The 22,682-nt window shown below is 47.0% G+C and overlaps 1 protein-coding gene across 2 annotated transcripts; it reads left to right on the forward strand.

Moving 5' to 3' along the window:
- Positions 1 to 173: 173 nt before the first annotated feature.
- On the forward strand, positions 174 to 21,271 carry LOC125447943 (STAM-binding protein-like). Of its 2 annotated transcripts, none has more exons than XM_048522766.2 (10): positions 174 to 310; positions 8,736 to 8,944; positions 9,493 to 9,568; positions 11,184 to 11,366; positions 12,751 to 13,099; positions 14,198 to 14,322; positions 15,884 to 16,021; positions 17,342 to 17,454; positions 19,356 to 19,455; positions 20,820 to 21,271. In XM_048522766.2, exons 2-10 carry the CDS (start codon positions 8,742 to 8,744, stop codon positions 20,874 to 20,876), a joined length of 1,344 nt encoding a protein of 447 aa, XP_048378723.1. In that variant the 5' UTR covers positions 174 to 310; positions 8,736 to 8,741; the 3' UTR covers positions 20,877 to 21,271. The 2 variants fall into 2 exon arrangements, with proteins under 2 accessions (XP_048378723.1, XP_048378724.1); XM_048522767.2 differs by having other exon boundaries at positions 175 to 310; positions 11,271 to 11,366.
- The last annotated feature ends 1,411 nt before the right edge of the window (positions 21,272 to 22,682 follow it).

The following is a 22,682-nucleotide window of genomic DNA, read 5'->3' on the forward strand; positions in this document are numbered from 1 at the left end:
TTGTGGTCGTGGCTCACGTGACGACAAGGAACTTTCCGGGTGCGTGACTCATTCTCAGGCGAGGCTTCATATTCTTACACTGTGATTGGTCAGTGGGAGACACTTCATATCTCTAAGCTGTGATTGGCCAATGGAAGCGATCACTCATCACCGCACTGTGATTGGCCGATGGGCGGTTTTACAGTTCCGGCGTTCTGATTGGACAGTTCTCCGTCCCGTGGAGCAGCCGGAGTGGGTGGGGCTGCGGCCTACTCGCTGTTTTCAATCCCTTGTCGGGTGAGCAGGAAGAGAACAACGGATCGCTGAGCGGGTGAGTTAATCAGGGAGTGAAGTATACAGTGTCGACCATTCCAGGGTTACCTCACGTACCCATGGTGGCCAGGGGAGGCCTAGATTCTGCGCTGAGGTGGAGAACTGGGACAGAGCCCAGGGTTCCGTATCGAAATCGACTCCAGGCTTTCCAGAAAGGTCTATAGCAGCGCTCCCACAGGAATTCTCCAGATTCCGAACGCTAGTGCACCCCACTCACCTGACATTAACAACTTCCCACCGAGACCTGCCTCCGACCACCAAGCGCCGCCCCTTCAGATCAAACCCCGCCCCCGACAACGAAGCGCCGCCCCTTCAGATCAAACCCCGCCCCCGACAACGAAGCGCCGCCCCTTCAGATCAACCCCCGACCACGAAGCGCCGCCCCTTCAGATTAAACCCACCCCCCGACCACCAAGCGCCCTCCCCTTCAGACTAAACCCCGCCCCCAAACACCTAGCGCCTCCTCTTCACACTAAACCCTGACCCCGACCACCACGCACCCCGCCTTCAGAATAAAGCCCGTCCCCGATGACAAAGGCACCCCGAGATGCAATACACACCTCGAGACCACGCTCCACCCCACCTTGTCAAACAGGATGCCTTGAAGACTTAAACACGGTACCTCGGTATTCAGGCCCCGCCCTTCCCCACAAATCCGGCCCCTAAACATTTAGATTAGATTCCCTGCAGTGTGGAAACAGGCTCTTTGGCCCAAGTCCACACCGCCCCTTAAAGAATCCCAACCAGACCCATTCTCCCCCAGAACACTATGGGCAATTTAGCATGGCCGATCCACCTAGCCTGTACATCTTTGGACATTTAGGGATAAGAGGAACTGCAGATGCTGGAGAATCCGCGATAACAAAAGTGTAGAGCTGGATGAATACAGCAGGCCGAGCAGAAAAGCTGATGTTTCAGGCCTAGACCCTTCATCAGAAAAATGACACTCTGTTACCCCTAAACATTTAGGCCCCGCCTGTCATTGCCAAGATCGACCAAATGACATCCGGGCTCCCCTTGCAGACTAAGCCACGCCCTTTGTCAATCGGTCTCCTCCCTTAGATACCAAACCCCGCCCCGAACACCCAGGTTCCGCGTGGTTCGAACCGGGTTCCACCCAAACCCCGCCCCCTAACAACCAGATAATAAAATGTGAGGCTGGATGAACACAGCAGGCCAAGCAGCATCTCAGGAGCACAAAAGCTGACGTTTCGGGCCTAGACCCTTCATCAGAGAGGGGGATGGGGAGAGGGAACTGGAATAAATAGGGAGAGAGGGGGAGGCGGTCCGAAGATGGAGAGTAAAGAAGATAGGTGGAGAGAGTGTAGGTGGGGAGGTAGGGAGGGGATAGGTCAGTCCAGGGGAGACGGACAGGTGAAGGAGGTGGGATGAGGTTAGTAGGTAGCTGGGGGTGCGGCTTGGGGTGGGAGGAAGGGATGGTGAGAGGAAGAACCGGTTAGGGAGGCAGAGACAGGTTGGACTGGTTTTGGGATGAAGTGGGTGGGGGGGAAGAGCTGGGCTGGTTGTGTGGTGCAGTGGGGGGAGGGGACGAACTGGGCTGGTTTAGGGATGCGGTGGGGGAAGGGGAGATTTTGAAACTGGTGAAGTCCACATTGATACCGTTAGGCTGCAGGGTTCCCAGGCGGAATATGAGTTGCTGTTCCTGCAACCTTCAGGTGGCATCATTGTGGCACTGCAGGAGGCCCATGATGGACATGTCATCTAAAGAATGGGAGGGGGAGTGGAAATGGTTTGTGACTGGGAGGTGCAGTTGTTTATTGCGAACCGAGCGGAGGTGTTCTGCAAAGTGGTCCCCAAGCCTCCGCTTGGTTTCCCCAATGTAGAGGAAACCACACCGGGTACAGTGGATGCAGTATACCACATTGGCAGATGTGCAGGTGAACCTCTGCTTAATGTGGAATGTCATCTTGGGGCCTGGGATAGGGGTGAGGGAGGAGGTGTGGGGGAAAAGTGTAGCATTTCCTGCGGTTACAGGGGAAGGTGCCGGGTGTGGTGGGGTTGGAGGGCAGTGTGGAGCGAACAAGGGAGTCACGGGAAGAGTAGTCTCTCCGGAAAGCAGACAGGGGTGGGGATGGAAAAATGTCTTGGGTGGTGGGGTCGGATTGTAAATGGCGGAAGTGTCGGAGGATGATGGCTTGTATCCGGAGGTTGGTGGGGTGGTGTGTGAGAACGAGGGGGATCCTCTTTGGGCGGTTGTGGCGGGGGCGGGGTGTGAGGGATGTGTTGCGGGAAATACGGGAGACGCGGTCAAGGGCGTTCTCAATCACTGTGGGGGGAAAGTTGCGGTCCTTGAAGAACTTGGACAGCTGGGATGTGCGGGAGTGGAATGTCTTATCGTGGGAGCAGATGCGGCGGAGGCGGAGGAATTGGGAATAGGGGATGGAATTTTTGTAGTCCCCCTCCACCGACACCCTCATCCGCCTAGCCGAACTCGTCCTCACCCTCAACAACTTCTCTTTTGACTCCTCCCACTTCCTACAGACTAAGGGGGTGGCCATGGGCCCCATCTATGCCTGCCTCTTTGTAGGTAACGTGGAACAGTCGCTCTTCCGCACCTACACAGGCCCAAAACCCCACCTCTTCCTCCGGTACATTGATGACTGTATCGGCGCCGCCTCTTGCTCCCCAGAGGAGCTCGAACAGTTCATCCACTTCACCAACACCTTCCACCCCAACCTTCAGTTCACCTGGGCCATCTCCAGCACATCCCTCACCTTCCTGGACCTCTCAGTCTCCATCTCAGGCAACCAGCTTGTAACTGATGTCCATTTCAAGCCCGCCGACTCCCACAGCTACCTAGAATACACCTCCTCCCACCCACCCTGCTGCAAAAATTCCATCCCCTATTCCCAATTCCTCCGCCTCCGCCGCATCTGCTCCCACGATAAGACATTCCACTCCCGCACATCCCAGATGCCCAAGTTCTTCAAGGACCGCAACTTTCCCCCCACAGTGATCGAGAACGCCCGTGACCGTGTCTCCCGTATTTCCCGCAACACATCCCTCACACCCCGCCCCCGCCACAACCGCCCAAAGAGGATCCCCCTCGTTCTCACACACCACCCCACCAACCTCCGGATACAACCCATCATCCTCCGACACTTCCGCCATTTACAATCCGACCCCACCACCCAAGACATTTTTCCATCCCCACCCCTGTCTGCTTTCCAGAGAGACTACTCTCTCCGTGACTCCCTTGTTTGCTCCACACTGCCCTCCAACCCCAACACACCCAGCACCTTCCCCTGCAACTGCAGGAAATGCTACACTTTTCCCCCACACCTCCTCCCTCACCCCTATCCCAGGCCCCAAGATGACATTCCACATTAAGCAGAGGTTCACCTGCACATCTGCCAATGTGGTATACTGCATCCACTGTACCCGGTGTGGCTTCCTCTACATTGGGGAAACCAAGCAGAGGCTTGGGGACCGCTTTGCAGAACACCTCCACTCAGTTCGCAACAAACAACTGCACCTCCCAGTCGCAAACCATTTCCACTCCCCCTCCCATTCTTTAGATGACATGTCCATCATGGGCCTCCTGCAGTGCCACAATGATGCCACCCGAAGGTTGCAGGAACAGCAACTCATACTCCGCCTGGGAACCCTGCAGCCTAATGGTATCAATGTGGACTTCACCAGCTTCAATATCTCCCCTTCCCCCACCGCATCCCTAAACCAGCCCAATTCGTCCCCTCCCCCCACTGCACCACACAACCAGCCCAGCTCTTCCCCTCCACCCACTGCATCCCAAAACCAGTCCAACCTGTCTCTGCCTCCCTAACCTGTTCTTCCTCTCACCCACCCCTTCCTCCCACCCCAAGCCGCACCCCCATCTACCTACTAACCTCATCCCACCTCCTTGACCTGTCCGTCTTCCCTGGACTGACCTATCCCCTCCCTACCTCCCCACCTATACTCTCTCCACCTATCTTCTTTTCTCTCCATCTTCGGTCCGCCTCCCCCTCTCTCCCTATTTATTCCAGAACCCTCACCCCATCCCCCTCTGTGGTGAAGGGTCTAGGCCCGAAACGTCAGCTTTTGTGCTCCTGAGATGTTGCTTGGCCTGCTGTGTTCATCCAGCCTCACATTTTATTATCTTGGATTCTCCAGCATCTGCAGTTCCCATTATCTCTAACAACCAGACTCCACCCCAGACACCAATACGCTTGTCATGACTTGTCACCTCTCCAACCACCTGCCATCTGACCCCACAACCAGAGATATATTTCCCTCCCCACCTCTGTCTGCCTTCCATAGGAACCAGTTTCTCTGCGACTCCCTCATCTGCTCCATACTCTGCACTAGCCCCACCACCCCCGACACCTTTCCCTGCAACCGCAGGAATGCTACACCTATCTCGACATGACCCCCCCTCACCTCCTTCCAAGGACCCCAAGAAATTTTTCCACATCAGACAGATGTTTACCTGCACATCCGCTAATGAGGTCTATTGCATCTGCTGCTTCCGATGTGGCTTCCTCTACATTGTTGAGACCAAGCAGAGGCCTGGAGACTTTGTTGTAGAGCTCCTGTGTTGAGTTTGCGACAAACGACAACACCTTCCAATCGTGAACCATTTCAACACCCCCCTCCCACTCCCTGGACCCCCGGAAACTGGAGGAGCAACACCACATGTTCCACCTTGGGAGCCTACAACCCAAAGGTCTCATATTGGACTTTACTGGCTTCAAAATCTCCACACGTCTGGCCTCATCCTATGACCAACCCTCCCTCTCATCCACGCCACCTTGACCTGTCTGTCTTCTCTCCCACCTATCGTGCCCTTGATTTCACTGACCAATCCCCACCACTGCCTAATTTCACTCACCTATCGCCATCCCACCTACCTTCTGCAGCTCCTTTCATCCCTGCCTCCTTGACCTGTCTGTCTTCTCCCCCACCCATCCACTCCTCCCATCTCCCTGATCAATCAGTCATTCTCTACCTGCGCTCACCTATCAGTATCCCACCTACCTCGCCCAGTCCCCACCCTCCTCCTCTCTATTTGTTTGAGACCTCCCTTTCCCCTCCCTCATTTCTGAAGCTGTCAGCTTTCCTGCTCCTCTGATGCTGCCTGGCCTGCTGTGTTCCTCCAGCTCCACACTGTGTTATCTCTGACTCAGCATCAGCAGTTCTTACTACCCCGTAACAACCAGGTTCCTCCCTTCGAGATCAAAACTCACTCCCTGACAACTGGACTCATCCCCTAGCAACCTTACGCCATCCCATGACATCAAGACCTGGAAACAGTTTGCTGTCAATCAAGCCTATTGTGCTTCTGTTTCGGAGATTTACTCGCCATCTCCTCACTTCCCCATCCACCGTTTGGCAATCTCCTTGATGCCCTCTTCATCTGTTGCTTCTCGTTCTTATCCTTTTCTTTGCGTTCTCTACCATGAAACCGATGCTCAATCAGTCACTTACTCACTCATGGCATTTTTACCACAAGTCCTTTGTACATCCTACTGTTACCCACATCCACCTGCCTACACTAACAGTTAACAAATTGACTAACTGAGTTGAGTGCTGTCCCAGTTTTGGACAAAGTGACGACATCTGAAGATATCCTAGCTGATTTAAAAGCAACCAATATGGAAATAATAGATAAAGGTAATTTGGAAAATGTCACTTTCAAAAATTCTTTGCTATATAGTCACGGAATTTGTTCCCAACCAAAGTCAGGAAATATAGAGTCAGCATCGATAACCAAATTTTTGAAAACACGTTTAGCCGGCGTGGTCAGGAAATGAGACTAGGTGAATTTCTCTTGCAGAGATTAAGAGAGCAGACTGAGCTTCTTCTGTTCTGCAAACAATTCTATAATACTTTCTCTGAATAGCTAACACTGAATATGATTGCAATATGGATATTGTGCATAATTCTGGTCTCCAAACAACAACACAGATATTAGATAGGAGCACTGGAGGAAATGCAGAAACAGATTTGAGAGGATACTTCTGCAACTATGGATTAACTGCTCTCAGGAACTGATAATGTAGACAAACTTGTGATCTTCCAGACTCCTCTAGACTTTAGAATGGTGCGTACAGTTGCAAACAAAACCCAAGAAGAGAAGAGGGTTGTGGTAAATGACAAACAAGAAAACTGACAACAGGAATCAGGACTATGCTAACATCTATGATTAGGAGAGTAGTATCATGGTACTTAGAGAATTGCAACATGTTGGGGAGCAACAGCATGAACTTTTTGAAAGATAAATCATGTACATGAATCACAGAAAACTAATATTCATGTATAGCAAGCAAATAGGAAAACATGATGTGTTGCTTTTATTGCAAAGGCACTAATAAATGAGACTAAAGGATGCTTACTGCAGTTATATATGGCGTTAGTGAGACTACATGATGAGTATTGTGTTTCGTGAAACACAAATTTGGTGTTTCTACTTAAGGAGGGACACAGTTGCCCTACAGCAAATTCTGATGAAGGATCTAGGCCTGAAACATCAGCTTTTGTGCTCCTGAGATGCTGCTTGGCCTGCTGTGTTCATCCAGCTCCACACTTTGTTATCTCGGATTCTCACCACCTGCAGTTCCCATTATCTCTGAACTGGAGATTTATTAGTTTGATTAAAAACTGGAAGAACTGCGGGTGCTATAAATCAGACACAAAAAGATAAATTGCTGGAAAAGCTCAGCAGGTCTGGCAGCATCTGTGGAGAGAAATCAGAGTTAATGTTTCGGGTCAAGTGATAGAGGAAGGGTCACTTGACCTGAAACTTGTTTCTTATTGGATTGATTCCAGGGATGAGAAAATTGTTATATGAGGGAGGTTGTAGATTGGGCCAGTATTCCCTGGGGTTTAGAAGAATAAGAGATAATCTCATATATTTGTTGAATGCAAATAGGCAGAATGAGACAACATAGATGCTGGAAACCTGTATCTCTAAATTGAAAAGTCCAGAGCAAGTGATCACCATCCAGAATAAAAGGTTAGCCTTTTAACATAGAGGTCACTTTTTATCAATCAAAGATTTGGGAATCTTTGGTACTGTCATACCAAAGAGGGAGGCAATGGCATAGTGGTATTATCGCTGGACTGTTAATCCAGAGACCCAGATAGCATTCTGGGGACTCGGGTTTGAATCCCACCATGGCAGATCGTGGAATTTGAATTTAACAAATATCTGGATTTGAGAGTCTAATGATAACCATAAATCCAGTGCCAATTGTCACTAATGTCCTTTAGGGAAGGAAACTGTCCTCTTTACCTGGTCTGACCTACATGTGACTCCAGAACCACAGCAATGTGGTTGACTCTAAACTGCCCTCTGGGCAATTAGTGATGGGCAATAAATGCTGCCTGGCCAGTGACACCCTCCTCCTGTGAATGAATAAGGGATAAAGACCTCAAAATTTGTAGCGATGTACTGCATAGAAATAAACCATTCGGTCCAATTCATCCATGCTGACCAGATACCTCAAAATTAATCTTGTCCCATTTGCCAGCATTTGGCCCGTATCCCTCTTAAACCCTTCCTATTCATATACCTACCCTTGTAAATACTGTACCAGTCTCCACTACCTCCTACCTCCTCTGGCAGCTCATTCTACACACACACCACCCTCTGCATGAAACAGTTGCCCCTTAGGTCCCTTTTCAATCTTTCCCCCCCTCACTTTAAATGTATTCCCTCTAGTTTTCGACTCCCCTACCCTGGGAAAAAGCCCTTGGCTATTCATCCTATCCATGCCCCTCATGATATTATAAATTTCTATGTGATCACCTGAGTCTCTGGTGCTCCAGGGAAAATAGCCTTGCCCGATTCAACCTCTCCCTATTGCTCCCTCTCTCCAAACCTGGCAACATTCTTAAATCTTTTCTGAACCCCTTCAAGTTTCACAACATCTTTCCTATAATTGGGAGACGAGAAAGGCATGAATGCAGTATTGCAAAAGTAGCCTAACCAATGTACTGTACAGGTGCAACATGACATCCCAACTCCTGTTCTCAATGCACTGACCAATAAGGGCAAGAATACCAAATACCTTCTTCACTGGCCTGTGTACTTGCGACTTCACTTTCAAGGAATTATGATCCTGCACCCCAAGGTCTCTTTGCTCAGCAATACTCCCCAGGATCTAACCATTAAGTGTATAAGTCCTGCCCTGATTTGCCTTTCCCAAAATGCAGCCCTTCCATTTGTCTAAATTAAACTCCATCTGCCATACTTGGCACATTGGCCATTCTGATCAAGATCCCACTGTACTCTGATGTAACTGCCTTTGTTGTTCACTACACCACCAATTTCATCTGCTGAATATGCTCAGTCATTGAATATTTAAAAAATGGAAACTTTCTTATACAGAGACAGACAGATAGGAGATCATTTATAAATTGTAAATCGGAGTTTTGCTGTTTTTTTTTGTCAATCAAAGTGAGCAATGCCAGAACACTCTGATGTCAGCTTGTCTCCTGAGGAACGTGTACGGGCTCTCACCAAGAAGGGCAGCTCAGTGGACGTAACCGATGATGTCCCTCCACGAAGATACTTCCGTTCCGGAGTAGAAATCATTCGCATGGCTTCAGTTTACGTAGATGAAGGCAACTTGGAAAGTGCATTTGTTCTCTACAACAAGTATATCACGTAAGTTCCCCGATTATCACCAAAGTGCACAGTGGAGTTCAGCCAAAGACCGCACTGTCAGAGGGTCGGTCCCGAGGGAGCGGGCACTGTCGGGAGGGTCGGTCCCGAGGGAGGGTCAGTGCTGAGATATAATGTGCACTACAGCAATACTTGCTTTCACGGGGTGGGGTGAAGAATATTTTTAAAAATGTTTCATTTTTTATTCATTAATGCAATGAGAATATCGCTGACAAGGCCAGCATTTATTGTCCATCTCCAATTATCCTGGCAAATGTCGAGCTATCTTCTTGAGCCATTGGGGAGAGGTTTCAAGGATTTTGACACAACAACACTGAAGGAATGGCGATAAGTTTCCAAGTGCAGGGGGTGGTGCTCCCACATATCTGCTGCCCTTGTCTTTGTAGATGGTCGAGTTCAGGGGTTTGGAAGGTGCTGACTGGGGAGCCTGGACGCGTAATTTTAATGGGATTTATCTATGTTTGAGTTACTTACCATGTGTGTGCCGAACATAAGTAGGTCCCTGTTGTTACTTTCTCCTTTTTACACAGGCTATTCTTGGAAAAGCTACCAAAGCATCGGGATTATAAAACCAGTGTAATACCGGAGAAGAGAGAAACCATCAAAGTAGGAAGCAGCTTCTTTCTTCTTTCCTCCCTTCACTGAAAGCACAGAAGCAAGCACTCTGCCAGGAACCTGTTGCGTCAGGGTGATGTGGCTGACTCCCAACTGAGTCTTTTCTGTTCCACCAGCCTGGCTTGTCTGCACTGGCATACCTCTGCATTCCACTGCCCAAATTTACAAGCTCTGCGCTGTGGCACACATCTACACCAACACAATGTGCAGAAAGCACTTGGTGCCCTGATTGAGTTTTATCAGTTAAGAATTCCCACATTGAGATGGCACTTGAAGCAAATGCGCGTAATACAGTGGATCAGTGTGTGGGGGCGGTGGAGTCTTTTCTCGGCCCACTTTATTCAATTTATATTGGGCTCCTTTATATGAGGAGCCGGCGAAGGAGGGACAGTGTGTGTTTTGTGTTGTGACTGGGAAACAATGGTCACATTGTGCCGATCTCAACACACTAACTTGCAGGGTGCAGGGATTCTTCATTACAACCTCTGTAACTAGCTAGGATCAGTTTTGCCTGTTGTGCCCATACATGGCTTGGCTGGCCAGAATCAGGTTGTAGATTCTGTCACACAGGCAGCGTTTGTGAGCCGACCACAGCAAGAATTGGGAATCATATTCAGGGAGGGAAAGGGGGATTGAAGGATGGAAAGCTGCCCATCTACAGGTTCACTGAAGGTATGGCAGATGATCCCAATTTCCAAGCCATCCCATTGACCTGTTTGAAGGAGAAGGGGAATATACTTGGCGCACACACCGGAAATAAATCAATGTATGTTAGATGATTTATTTAAAATCAATGTCACATTTTCAGAATATTCTCTTTCTTAAGACCCCCAAGAAATTCTTTGAATTTTCATCAAATGTTTATAGCACCTATAGCTGACTGCAAGAACAACTTGGCTGGTCCCTCTCCCTCGTCTTTTCCCCATGGTTGTGCAAATTGTTTCTCTCTTCTAAAAGCCTCAATTGAATCTGTTCCCACCACTCTTTGACAGTATTTTTCCAGGTCCTGTGTGAAAATGTATTTTGTCATGTCATCATTCTTCTTGCCAATCAGCTCACATCCGTGCCTTCTGCCTCCCAACCCTTTTCCCCTTGGGAATGGTTTCTGTCCATCTACTCTGCCCATCCACCTGATGATCTTCAATCAAATCTCTTCTCAACTTTCTCATCTCCAAGGAAAACAGCCTTCTATTTCTCCAATCTGTCCATGTCCCTGAAATCCCGAGAGAGAAAAAATTTTGAAGCCAATGGAATATGTTTAATTTTACAGCTTAGATAGAGCAGGCTGTGCAGACTGTTTGGAATGTGACAATACTGTAAAATGGGTTACAAGTGTTTGGATGTACAGCTATTGAATTTTACATTCATTTCAAACAAGGCAGTGTCTCTAGCCGTCAGTTCATCTTGACACCAATCAACGCTGCCAGAGAAATGTATAATAGTGGTTGGATCAGGGGAAGAGACATCGGGGTATCTCACTGTTTTAGCTGGTGTAATGGCATGAAACTCCTCTTGATGGGACAATGGTTTTCCATCTGTACCATGCTCAGACAGAGGATTTGCTTAATCGGCTTTGAAAAGAGTATCAAATGTGTTTTCTTTTCAGTGTTCCTTGCAACCTTGTAAGTGCATCTTTGAAAGGGAAGAGCTGAAGGGTATAAAACATTGGATTTTCTTTTTCTCTGTGGACCAGAAACTGAAAGAGATTGCATTTCCAAGAGCTGAGCAGCTGAAGAGTGAGCTTCTCCAGAGGTACGCTGTCGAATATGCTGAGCATCAGGAGCTACAGGTAAATACAACTCAGCACAAGCTAGGCTACTTGGGTCTGTCCCAATCTTAATTTTGTACAAACTTCTGCAAGTGTGGAGATACTTCTAGAACAGGATCTTGTAGAAAGAGGAGCCCAGGCAAAATACTGGAAAACAAGATCACCAATGGCATTCCTAGGGTTTGCCCTGCGGTTCCTCCTGTGGCATGACACTGAAGTTCCCCGCACTGTGGCACTGGCAGTGCCTTCTTTTTAAGGCCTCTGAGTGTGAAACTCGAGGGAAATGTTTGAATCGAGCTCTGAGGTAGATAGCCCCACAGTTGCTGTGACTAAAAATGACACAAGAATCAGCGGGAAGGCCGAGAGATGACACAGAGAGTCTACAGAGGGACTTAGACATTAAGCAACTGACCAAAATTTTGACAAGTGGAAAATCATTTGGGGAAATGTGAGGTTATGCACTTTGGCAGGAAGATTAGCCGAGCTAAATATCATCTAAATGGAGAAAGACTGCGTAAAGCTGCAGCACAGAATGTACAGTGCGTACTGGGGCTGGCAAATGGACAGTAATCCCTTTATTTCAATGGGAATAGAATATTAAAGAAGGAACTACTTGCTAAAACTATTCAAGGCATTAGTTAGACCACATCTGGAATGCTGTGAACAGTTTTGGGCCCTTATTTAAGGAAACATCTATTGGCATTGGAGGCAATCCAGAGAAAATTCACAAGGTTGATCCTGAGTAAGGAGAGATTTTCTCATGTGGAGTTGTTGAGTATGTTGGGCCTGTACCCATAGGAGTTTACAAGAATGAAAGGAGAACTCATTGAAACAGAAGATTGTTAGGGGGGGGGTTGACAGAGTAGATGTAGAAAGGTGGTTTTCTCATGTTGGCAAGTCTAGGACCAGAGGGCATAATCTCACATCAGGGTTGCTCATTTATGACAGAGGTGAGGCAGAGTTTCTTATCTGAGGGTCGTGAATCTGTGAAATTTCTTTTCACAGAGGGCTGTCGAGGCTGAAACATTAACTATGTTCATGGCTGAGCTAGACAGATTTTTTAATCAGGTCGGGAATCAAGGTTTCTGAGGAAAAGGCAGGAAAGTCAAGTTGAAGATGACCATATCAGCCATGATGTCATTGAATGGCAGACCAGACTTGATGGCTGAAGGTCTGATGGTTAAGAAAAGTTATCAAATTGTTAGCATTAATATATCTCTGGCTCTCATTCACTATTGTCTTTCTTGAGCATAAGTTCACAGTCTACCAAAGTGCTCTGCAACCATTGATGTACTGCTGCTGCTGTAGTTCTCGGGATAGGTAGAGGTGCCAGCCAGATGTTGCTACACTGAGAAGCTGGCCAGTGAGGAGACTTAAAGCTGACAGCCTCTCTTCCTCTTTCCAGCGTAGGGAGGCTGAGAAATTTGCCCAGGAGCTGGCCCGGCAGCAGGAGTTGGAAGACGAAAAGCAGCGCGTAGCACGGATGCGCCAGCAGCAAGCGGAACAGGAGCAGTTCCATGCCTTCGAGGAGATGATCAGACGCAAGGATCTGGAGAAAGAGAGGCTGAAGGTGCTGGAGGAGTACGCGAAACCTGAAAATTCCCCCCTGTCCAAAGACTTCCCCCTGATACCAGGTGTTCAGGGACCACCGGATAACCTTCCTCCTGCTTCACCCGCTGCAGCTCTCCCAAATGTAGCCCCACCTGTCGTAGATCGCTCAAAGAAACCTACAACATTTGGAACCAATTGGAACAGTAAGAAATGATCCACTTACACCCAGTCATTTGAAAGAATTGCTCAGTTATTCCATTGAATTACTTTCAGGAAAGGAGAACAGGTTCTCGTTCTTTCTTTAACTTCGACCTTATAGGTTTTTAAGCACAAGAAAAAAGATTTGATAGGATAGACATTTGGAGATATTGCAAGAACAACCAGAACTGGAGGTTATAAATGTAATCCAGTTGCTAATAATTCCAATAAGTATCTCGGGAGATGCTATTTCACCCAGAGATTGGTGAGAATGTTGAGCTCACTACCACAGGGAGTAATGGTGAGCTGTCCAAGGGTTCTCTGTTCGTTTTTGCGCAACACACAACCTCACAGTTGCCTCTCCAGTTGCTTGTCAGCAAGTTCCCATCTGTTATTTCAGTCAGCACTTTTCCCAAGCATAATGAAAGGAGAGTCTTTTTCCCAAAAGCCACTCTGGATAGAAATCCCTCAGGCACCACCAGCTGCAATGGCTCATAACCCGAGCATGGGACCCTTAGCTGGGCTTGGGGAAAATTGCAAAACAGCCTGGGGTGCCACCCCCTGAGGTTTCAACCAGCCCTGCTACCCTACAAGGGGTTGTGAGATGAATAACGTTTAAGAAAAAAACAGGTAAATACATGAGAAAGGAAAATATGAGAGATGACTTGTGGCTGGTGGAAAATCAGTTATGTCATAATTCTGTTGGACCTGTTGCAAATTGGTCTCATATTCTGCATTGAAATTCAGTTCATTTAATGTTGAAAAGTATAGAATTCGTAATCAAAATGCTAAATATTTTTATGCTGAGATATTTTGTGAGGTTCCCCTCTTTTCCTTCCGCTTTCTGTTTTTGGGGGGATGTTGCGTGGATCTGTTTGCTATCACCATACAGCCATCCCTCTCCCTGGCTGAAAATGGCTCTTTCTCCCAAATGGGTCAGGTGGCATTGCCAGTACACACTCACGGTGAACACCCCTAGCTTTGATTCCTGACGTTGATGCGGTGACTAGTTAGCTTGGAAGAGGACCAGAAAATCCGGGGTGAGAAAAGAAGCATTATGTTCGTGGGAAGAGATGAATTGGAATTTGTGTTTCTCTGCTCAGATTTTTCGGCAGACAGACTACGGAATGTGGTGGTACCCAAGAGCTTATGTCAGCAATTTCTCCAACTCGCTGAGGCCAACACTGCCCGAGGAGTGGAGACCTGTGGCATTCTCTGCGGCAAACTGGTAGGAACCATATGTGAATCATTCACTGTCCTGTTTTGTAACTGGAGGTCTCCCTGCCCCTCAGCCACAGGACTGGTCTGGTGAAGCTCACTTATCATAGATAAATGATTAATTAGAGATGTAACGGGTGTAGACAGTTGATTGGAGATACTGTGTAACAAGCCTGTTCAGAGACATCATCACACACCTCTGGAGCAGGCAGGACTTGAACCCAGGCCCCCCATGCCCCAGATATATGGACACTACAGCTGTAATCAAGACCCCCCAGACATCTGAGTGGATATTAAACATATAGTCAGCTGTTCTAATATAATTGATGTGCAATTCTGCTCTGAAAGTAAATACTTAAAAGTTAGTGAAGCTTTTCCTCTTATGGTCTGGCTCCCTATCAAATTCTGTGCATTCATTCATGATGTGGCCAGCATTTAAAACGTGTAGACAGACAGGAGGGTGTAAAAACACAGCAGGCCAGACAGCATCTGGAGGAAAGAAGAAGTCAACGTTTCAGGTATTACCCTTTTTCAGGACTAGATGTTGAGGTAGAGGGAGCTGCAGATATAGAGAAGTTGGGAAGTGGTGGGTAGCGGAATAGTGGTGATAGGTGGACACCAGTAGGAGGTACAAGCTGGTTGGTCGATGGGAGGGATGAATCCGGTTGGTAGCTGGAAGGGAGGGTCAGTAGGTGGAATGGAAAGGAGGAGGTGAGGCTGGAAAGGGAGCGGGCGATGGGTTGGAAAGTTGTTTGAAATTAGAGAACTCAATGTTGAGTCCTTTGGGCTGTAAGGTGCCCAGGTGGAAGATCAGATGTTGTTCCTCAAATTTGCATTCTGAGTCGCAGAGACACTGATTCTCCACTCAACCCAGTTCAACACATCTACCCGACATCCTAAATTCCAATAAACTCAAAGGACTCTTGGGGGAAAATACCTGCAGTCCTAACCCTGCATGGGAGGGTAATCTGGCCCCAAAGCCCAATCAGTGTATTTCTGAAGATTAAGGAATACTTTTTTGACAAAAGCAATCGTCTATATCACAGGTGAGGACTGTGTACTTTCCACTCAAATGGATAATGCAGTCAAGAAACTCGACACCATCCAAGACAAAGAAACCATCTTCCACCTTCACCGTTCTCTCTTTCCACACTGATGCTCAGTGGTAACAGTGTGTACCATCTGTAAGATGCACTGCAGCAACTCACGAAGCCTCCTTGAACAGAATCCCATGCTGTCTACTATCTCAAAGGACAGTAGCAGCAGATATATGGAAACACCATCCCATGCAATTCACCATCCTGACCCGGAAATATATTGGCTGTACACCCACTGGAATGAGGAACTCCACTGCTAACAGCACTTTGGGTTTACCTAAACTGCACGGATTTCAGTTCACCACTACTTTCTGAAAGGCGAGCAGGGATGATCAACAAATGCAGGCCTGGCCAGCAATACCATCATGGTGTTGTGTACCTGTGCTAGCAATGTACTTGCACCCTTCCCCTCTGATGTCTCTTTGTAGTAGGGCTGCACTGTGCTGTGTTGTAACCTGTTTGTTTTACCTGCAGATGCAGAATGAATTCACTATAACCCATGTGCTGGTGCCTAAACAGACTGCAGGTCCCGATTACTGTAACACGGAGAATGAAGAGGAACTCTTCCTGATTCAGGATCGAGATGACCTCATAACCTTGGGCTGGATCCATGTGAGTATATTTCTGCCCTACCTTTGACAGAACACTGGGGAGGAAATATCCTTGCTCCATCGCTAAGTCCCGAAATGAGAGGCAGGCTGGTGGGGAGGATGTTCAAACTGTGCTGCACAGGGAGTGAGATCAGTCCTGATCATCAAGCAGTGTGTCTGCCTGGAAATGCTTAGAACTGGGCTTCGGAATGACGTAGCCCACCCATCAGTATTTAAACCTTTGAGTATAGGAGTTGGGATGTTATGTTGAGGCTGTTACAGGATGTTGCTGAGGCCTCTTCTCAAATTCTCTGTCCAGTTCTGGTCTCCCTGTGAAAGGACGGAAATTATGATGCTGGAGAGGGTTCGGAAGAGGTTTACCAGACTGTTGCCAGGAATAAAAGGTTTGAGTTATAAGGGGAGATTGGACAGATTGGATGGAGCACAGGAGGTTGAGAGGTGACCTTATAGAGGTTCAGAAAACAATGAGGGGTATAGATAAGGTGTGTTGCAGTTGAATTTTCCCTAGGGTTAGGGATTTCAAGACTAGCAGGCATATTTCTAAGGTGAGAGGGGAAAGATTTAAAAAAGGTGAGGGGCTTTTTTTTTTAACAGAGCGTGTTCATGTGTGGAATGAATTCTCAGAGGAACAAGTGAATGCTGGTGAATTTGTAATATTTAAACGACGCTTAGATACATATATGAATAAGAAATGTTTGGAGGGATATGGGTCAAGTCCAGGGAAGTGAGACTGCTTTAGTTTGGGATTGTGGCCAGCTTGGACTGGTTGGACATGGATCTCTTTCTGTGCTGTCTGATTTTAAGGCCCTAAATAAACTGCCAATCCTTATTGCTGAGTTACATGCACTTGGAATGGTTATTGGGTGAGTAATTGGGCTGGTAATATGTGGGGATCTGTGGACTTGTGGTTTGTGCACCTTCAGGAAGGAAGGATAATTTTTTTTTAAGCATATTAGCTTTTATTTTGCTGCATTCCTGAGCCTAAGAGCCTAAAAATGACCTGCAGTCAATCAAAGGAGAGCACATTGAAGTTCAGCCTGGGATTTTCTTCTCACAACCTCTCATCTTTCCTAACAGCCAGGCCAAAATCGGAAAGCAGCTCTGATGGATTACGGATTGCCACGATGTGGGAGCACTCCTGAGTCATGCAGCAACCTTAGTCTGTGCTTAAGCCCCATCCTCCAAGCACTGTCTCCTGTATTAGTGCTTTAGGGGATTGTAACCATCCCCTTCTGAAGTATCAAACCCAGGCCATGATGACGGTTTTAACCATGGTGATTGTTTGTCTCTCTGTAAGTAATGCTTTATGTCTGTGTTCCAGACTCATCCCACCCAGACTGCATTCCTGTCCAGTGTGGACCTTCATACCCACAGCTCCTATCAGATCATGCTTCCAGAGGCCATAGCTATTGTTTGTTCACCCAAATATCATGAGTAAGTATGTGGCAGGATTTATGGGTGCTCAGTTTCACACTATTACAAAGATACAAGTCCTTGCATAGCATTTAAAGGGTTAAATCGTGAGCACGGGTTGCGAAGACAGAGTATATGTTCACTTCAGTGTAAACAACAAAGGGATATACAACTGACATGGTTCAAGGTTCTCAGAGCTTCTCTGTGCACCCTTTTACTTTGGCAGGAGAGTCCAGAGGAAAGTGGAAGAATATGTGAATTAGAGCGATGCTGTTTAGGATTGAAATCGGGAAGCACGTCTACAGTGGAAACCTGGAACCCTATCTCTCAGATAGTGGCTGAGACTGGAGATGGGGTCCTCAGTGAAAATGTCAACAGTGAGATTGATAACGACCCATTATTGTCAGTGGGCCCAACTCTTTCAGGACCTTAAGAGACAAGAGCACCATCAGAAGATGTGGAATAGCTCACTGGTCCCCTGCTCATATGTTTCTTGATAATCCAACCTTTAATTAATTGTTGTGAGATGGTAAAATAAGAAATGTAACCCTTAGGAAGTGGCTGGATATTGGGAACCTAAATGCGTTAGTAAGCTGACATGCCTGTGCATGTGTGTATGTGTGCTGTAGTGAATTGTTCTTAACTTATGGAAGAAGCTAGACCTTCAGTTGGATTAGTGGTTGGACACTTGGTCCCAAAGAAGTGCAATTAACAGTTGTTCAGTTAAGTCCTGTCAAATAGCTTTTACATTTCTCTTATGAGGCATCCATTGTTATATCGTAGAAACAAGAGAGCCAATAGAGTCCCTCCAGTTTGAAAACAGGCCACGTGGCCCAACAAGTCTACACTGACCCTCCAAAAAGCATCCCGCTCAGACCCATCCCCCTACCCTGTAACTCTACATTTCCCATGGCTAACGCTTCTAAACTACACATTCCTGAACACTAGGGGGCAATTTAACATGGCCAATCCACCTAGCCTGCACATCTTTGGCATGTGGGAGAAAACCGGAGCACCCGGAGGAATCCCACACAGACACAGGGAGAATGTGCAAACTCTAGGCCTTGCCCAAAGGTGGAATTGAACCTGGGTCCCTGGCGCTGTGAGGCAGTAGTGTTAACCACTGAGCCACTGTGCTGTCCTAAATATTCACACACCAAAGTCCTGCAAACAACACACGCTAATAAACAGGTTGGTTTTTATTTTTGTGCGATGTGTATTGAGGGGCCAGAACACCAGCGATAAATCCCTTGCTCATCTTTAAAATATTGGCATATTTTGTATCCACTGAGCACGTGGAACCTTGCCTCAAAATCTCAGCTGAAACACAGTACCTCAAACATTGCAGCACTTCCTCATTGCTGCATTGCTGTATTAGCCTAGAATTCGGTGCTGAAACCCTGGAAGGAGACTTGAACCCACACTCTTTGATTTAGATACCATTGCTAGCCACTGGACTACGGCTGACACACAACAGAACTTACATTGTCATCATGAGTGAAGGCAACTTGTCAAACTTAGTTAAACTCCAATTCCTGAACTGTTTTGAGGCTGTGATCTTTGAGCTTTGTCACAGCAATCTGGACTGTTTTAACATCATTGCGTGCAGACCAAACTAGGAGTCCCCAAGGAGAAGGGATAAGAGCCATTAACAAGGTTGGGAGACATGGGGGAAAGATATAAACGAGCAGTGTGAGATGAGTTTAAATTTGATTGCTTCGCTGAACGGGCTGGCAGCACTATTTGTGTAATTGTGAGGCCACCGTGCCACTGCAGCAACTGTATCTATCTGACTGTTTGTACATGGACCACATTTGGCACAGATCTTTCCATAACACCGGGGGATGTTTGAACTATTTGAAGGATTGCTACCAGATGACATTTCTTGCCCTGTGCTCTGACCAGTTTCTCTCCTTGTTTAGGACTGGCTTTTTCAGACTGACTGACCACGGCATGGATGAAATCTCTTTCTGTAAGCAGAAAGGCTTTCATCCACATCCTAAGGATCCACCCCTGTTTAATGTAAGTATTGTGTTCAGCATGCACTTTGCTGGGTAGAAACTGTAGTCTATTTTGTGATTACCCAATGCTTCTTTTTTACCTCCCCCCTCCACACACAGTCACAACCAGGTTTGTTTCTGGCCAACCGTCTATCAAATACCTGTCCAAAACATCATAAAGTTGCTGCAGACTGAGTCCTATATCTGCATCACTGAAGCAGGCTACTGCACCCATTCATTCTTCCCAGGTTAAGGTTGATCTTTGAATCGAACCAGATTCAATCAATTCAGAGATGTCTCAGACTAGGTTTGTCTCTCCAATAAAGTATCAGAATAATTGTCCTGCTCTGATCTTGGGTAAGTTTTCCTGCTTGCCCAGGAGTGGGGCTCAGCACCAGGCAAAGAATACCCAGCAACAATTGTTAAGTAAGTGTTTTAATAAGGGTGGTGATCTGCTGTGGTTGTGTGGTAACATCAGCCTGCGTTCCTGTGGTGGTAAGTAAAACAGGCGAGAGAATGAAAGTGTGGAGATGATGAGGCCAAAGGCATTAATCAATGTGCAAGACTGAGGTGCTCAGTGGCAGTATTGCTTGCTCGCAGCGCTGTACTTAAACCTGTTTTGAGTTTAAGCACTTGTAAGGAATGGCCACTTAATGCTTCTCCATGGCTCAAAGCAAGCGAGCTCCCAGGTGAACCTCTGAGGTCCCCCGCCAAAATAAAAACCCTTCAGTGAGAGAAGGGGAAGTGCCGGAGCTCGGCAATGACACCAAGGAGTCCTGACTTCCACTAACTTTGTGATTCACCAATGTCCGTTCACTGTTGTCCTCAATACTCAGGAGAACACTCTGTCAAGTTGCTTCCTGTTGGAAAGATGACTGTTGATTTTTGACTGCTATCTGCCAGTTTTCTCATAAGTTGCATTGTGAGTAATCATTTCCGTAGGAAAAAAAAAACCTGCATTTATATTGTGGGTCCCGTGATCACCAGATGACCTAAAGTATTTTACAGTATGCGTTGTTGTACTGCAGAAAACATGGGAGGTATTGTCAGCGCAGGAAGCTCCCAGATAAGCAGATCGTAGGTTTCTGCAATATTAATAAAGGGATAAATACCAGGGAGAACTCTCTCGCTCTTCCTCAACAAAGAGTGCTGCAGGATTTTATTTTACCTCCTGCCGAATAAGCAACCGGGGCCTTGGCTTAATGTATCTTCCTGCAGTGCCTTGGTATTTCCTTGGTATTGTACCAGGAAGTGTCAGCGTCAATTTTCTGTGTTGTCCTGGAGTGGGACTTGAACCGGGAACCGTGCGATTCAGAAGTGATGGTGGTGCTACTCACTAAGAAACACCCAACACAAATTAATTTCTCTCCATTTTGTTCCTTGCAGGCATGTTCACATGTCTCTGTAATAGAGACAAATGTTACAGTGCTGGACCTTCGGTGATCGATGCCTCGTGTCCTGACCGTCTTTAGTTTTCGTAGAAACCACTAAACATGATGTCACGGTCTGGAGTACCCTAGGCCGAGGACTCTGCAACTCTAACCCTTCCAGATTTGCGTCACTTTGTTTAATTGAGGAGTTCTCCATTGACTTTAATCTGTCTAAATTACAACTTAATATATTGTCAGATCTAAACTTGGTCTTGTACAGAAAGTGGGAGCGCCTTTCATTTAAAAGCCCGCATTGCTGCACTTCAACCAATGAAACTTGGGAGATGAAGTTAGGTGCCTCGTTGTTAGTTTTTTTTGTTAATTCTCACTGCACTTTGACTTTTGTTAACTTTATTGGGCTCAACTATTGTTGCTTTGCACATCAATAAACCAAGTTTGGCCATTTGGCTTCTTGTCTTCTCCCTCTCTCAAGTTTTGCTCCGATGTTTTATGGATTAGATCACCATTTTGAGTTCTGCTGAATTGAAACGACTGCTGCTCAAGAGGAAGTATTCAGAGACCACCTTCCCCAGTTACATTCGAAGTGCAATCCTGAGGAAATGTGTATGAACACTGATACAAACAAGTCTGTTCGGCCTCTTGACTTGTTTATACCACTTAACTAAGACCAAGCTAATCGAGGTGGCTAAGGATTTAAAGGGGAAAGTTTCCGCAAAAGCTCCGAAGGCAGAGATACTTGAAGTACCAACACCGTCCTTGGTATTAGCGGAAATGCAAGAGAGACCAGCTATTTCAGTAACAAGTCATTAGAGTTGCTTAGGAGTTAGTTACAATCAAATTACAGTTTGAATACAAAACAGTAATGAAGCTGTTAGAAATATAATTCCAAAGAACAGAGGAAAAGAAAACAGGAAGAACATTGAAAGTGAAAGATGGCTAGGGAAATGGAAGTTAAAATAATGAATAGAGGAAAAAGAGAAAGCATTTCGGAGGCTGCAACCGGAACAGAAAACGATTTAAAATAAAAGATCTCAGATGCAGAAGAAGGGTCAGATGAGGAAAACCTAGCCATAACCTAAAAGTTCAGGACAAGTTTAATTTGGATAAGCCCAATGCAAATTTGAGAAGAAAGGGTTTTGGAGGCCTTCTTTATGTCTTTTGGAAAGAGTAGTAAAATGAACGAAATGACCAAAGGGAAACTGGGAGTAGGTTGTAGAGGAGTTTGACAAATAGAGCTCATGAGAGATAATGGGAACTGCAGATGCTGGAGAATTCCAAGATAATAAAATGTGAGGCTGGATGAACACAGCAGGCCAAGCAGCATCTCAGGAGCACAAAAGCTGACGTTTCGGGCCTAGACCCTTCATCAGAGAGGGGGATGGGGGGAGGGAACTGGAATAAATAGGGAGAGAGGGGGAGGCGGACCGAAGATGGAGAGTAAAGAAGATAGGTGGAGAGAGTGTAGGTGGGGAGGTAGGGAGGGGATAGGTCAGTCCAGGGAAGACGGACAGGTCAAGGAGGTGGGATGAGGTTAGTAGGTAGATGGGGGTGTGGCTTGGGGTGGGAGGAAGGGATGGGTGAGAGGAAGAACCGGTTAGGGAGGCAGAGACAGGTTGGACTGGTTTTGGGATGCAGTGGGTGGGGGGGAAGAGCTGGGCTGGTTGTGTGGTGCAGTGGGGGGAGGGGATGAACTGGGCTGGTTTAGGGATGCAGTGGGGGAAGGGGAGATTTTGAAACTGGTGAAGTCCACATTGATACCATTGGGCTGCAGGGTTCCCAAGCGGAATATGAATTGCTGTTCCTGCAACCTTCGGGTGGCATCATTGTGGCAGTGCAGGAGGCCCATGATGGACATGTC

Source organism: Stegostoma tigrinum, chromosome 40 (genome assembly GCF_030684315.1).
Source record: "Stegostoma tigrinum isolate sSteTig4 chromosome 40, sSteTig4.hap1, whole genome shotgun sequence".
In the NCBI taxonomy this organism is placed as follows: Eukaryota; Metazoa; Chordata; class Chondrichthyes; order Orectolobiformes; family Stegostomatidae; genus Stegostoma; species Stegostoma tigrinum.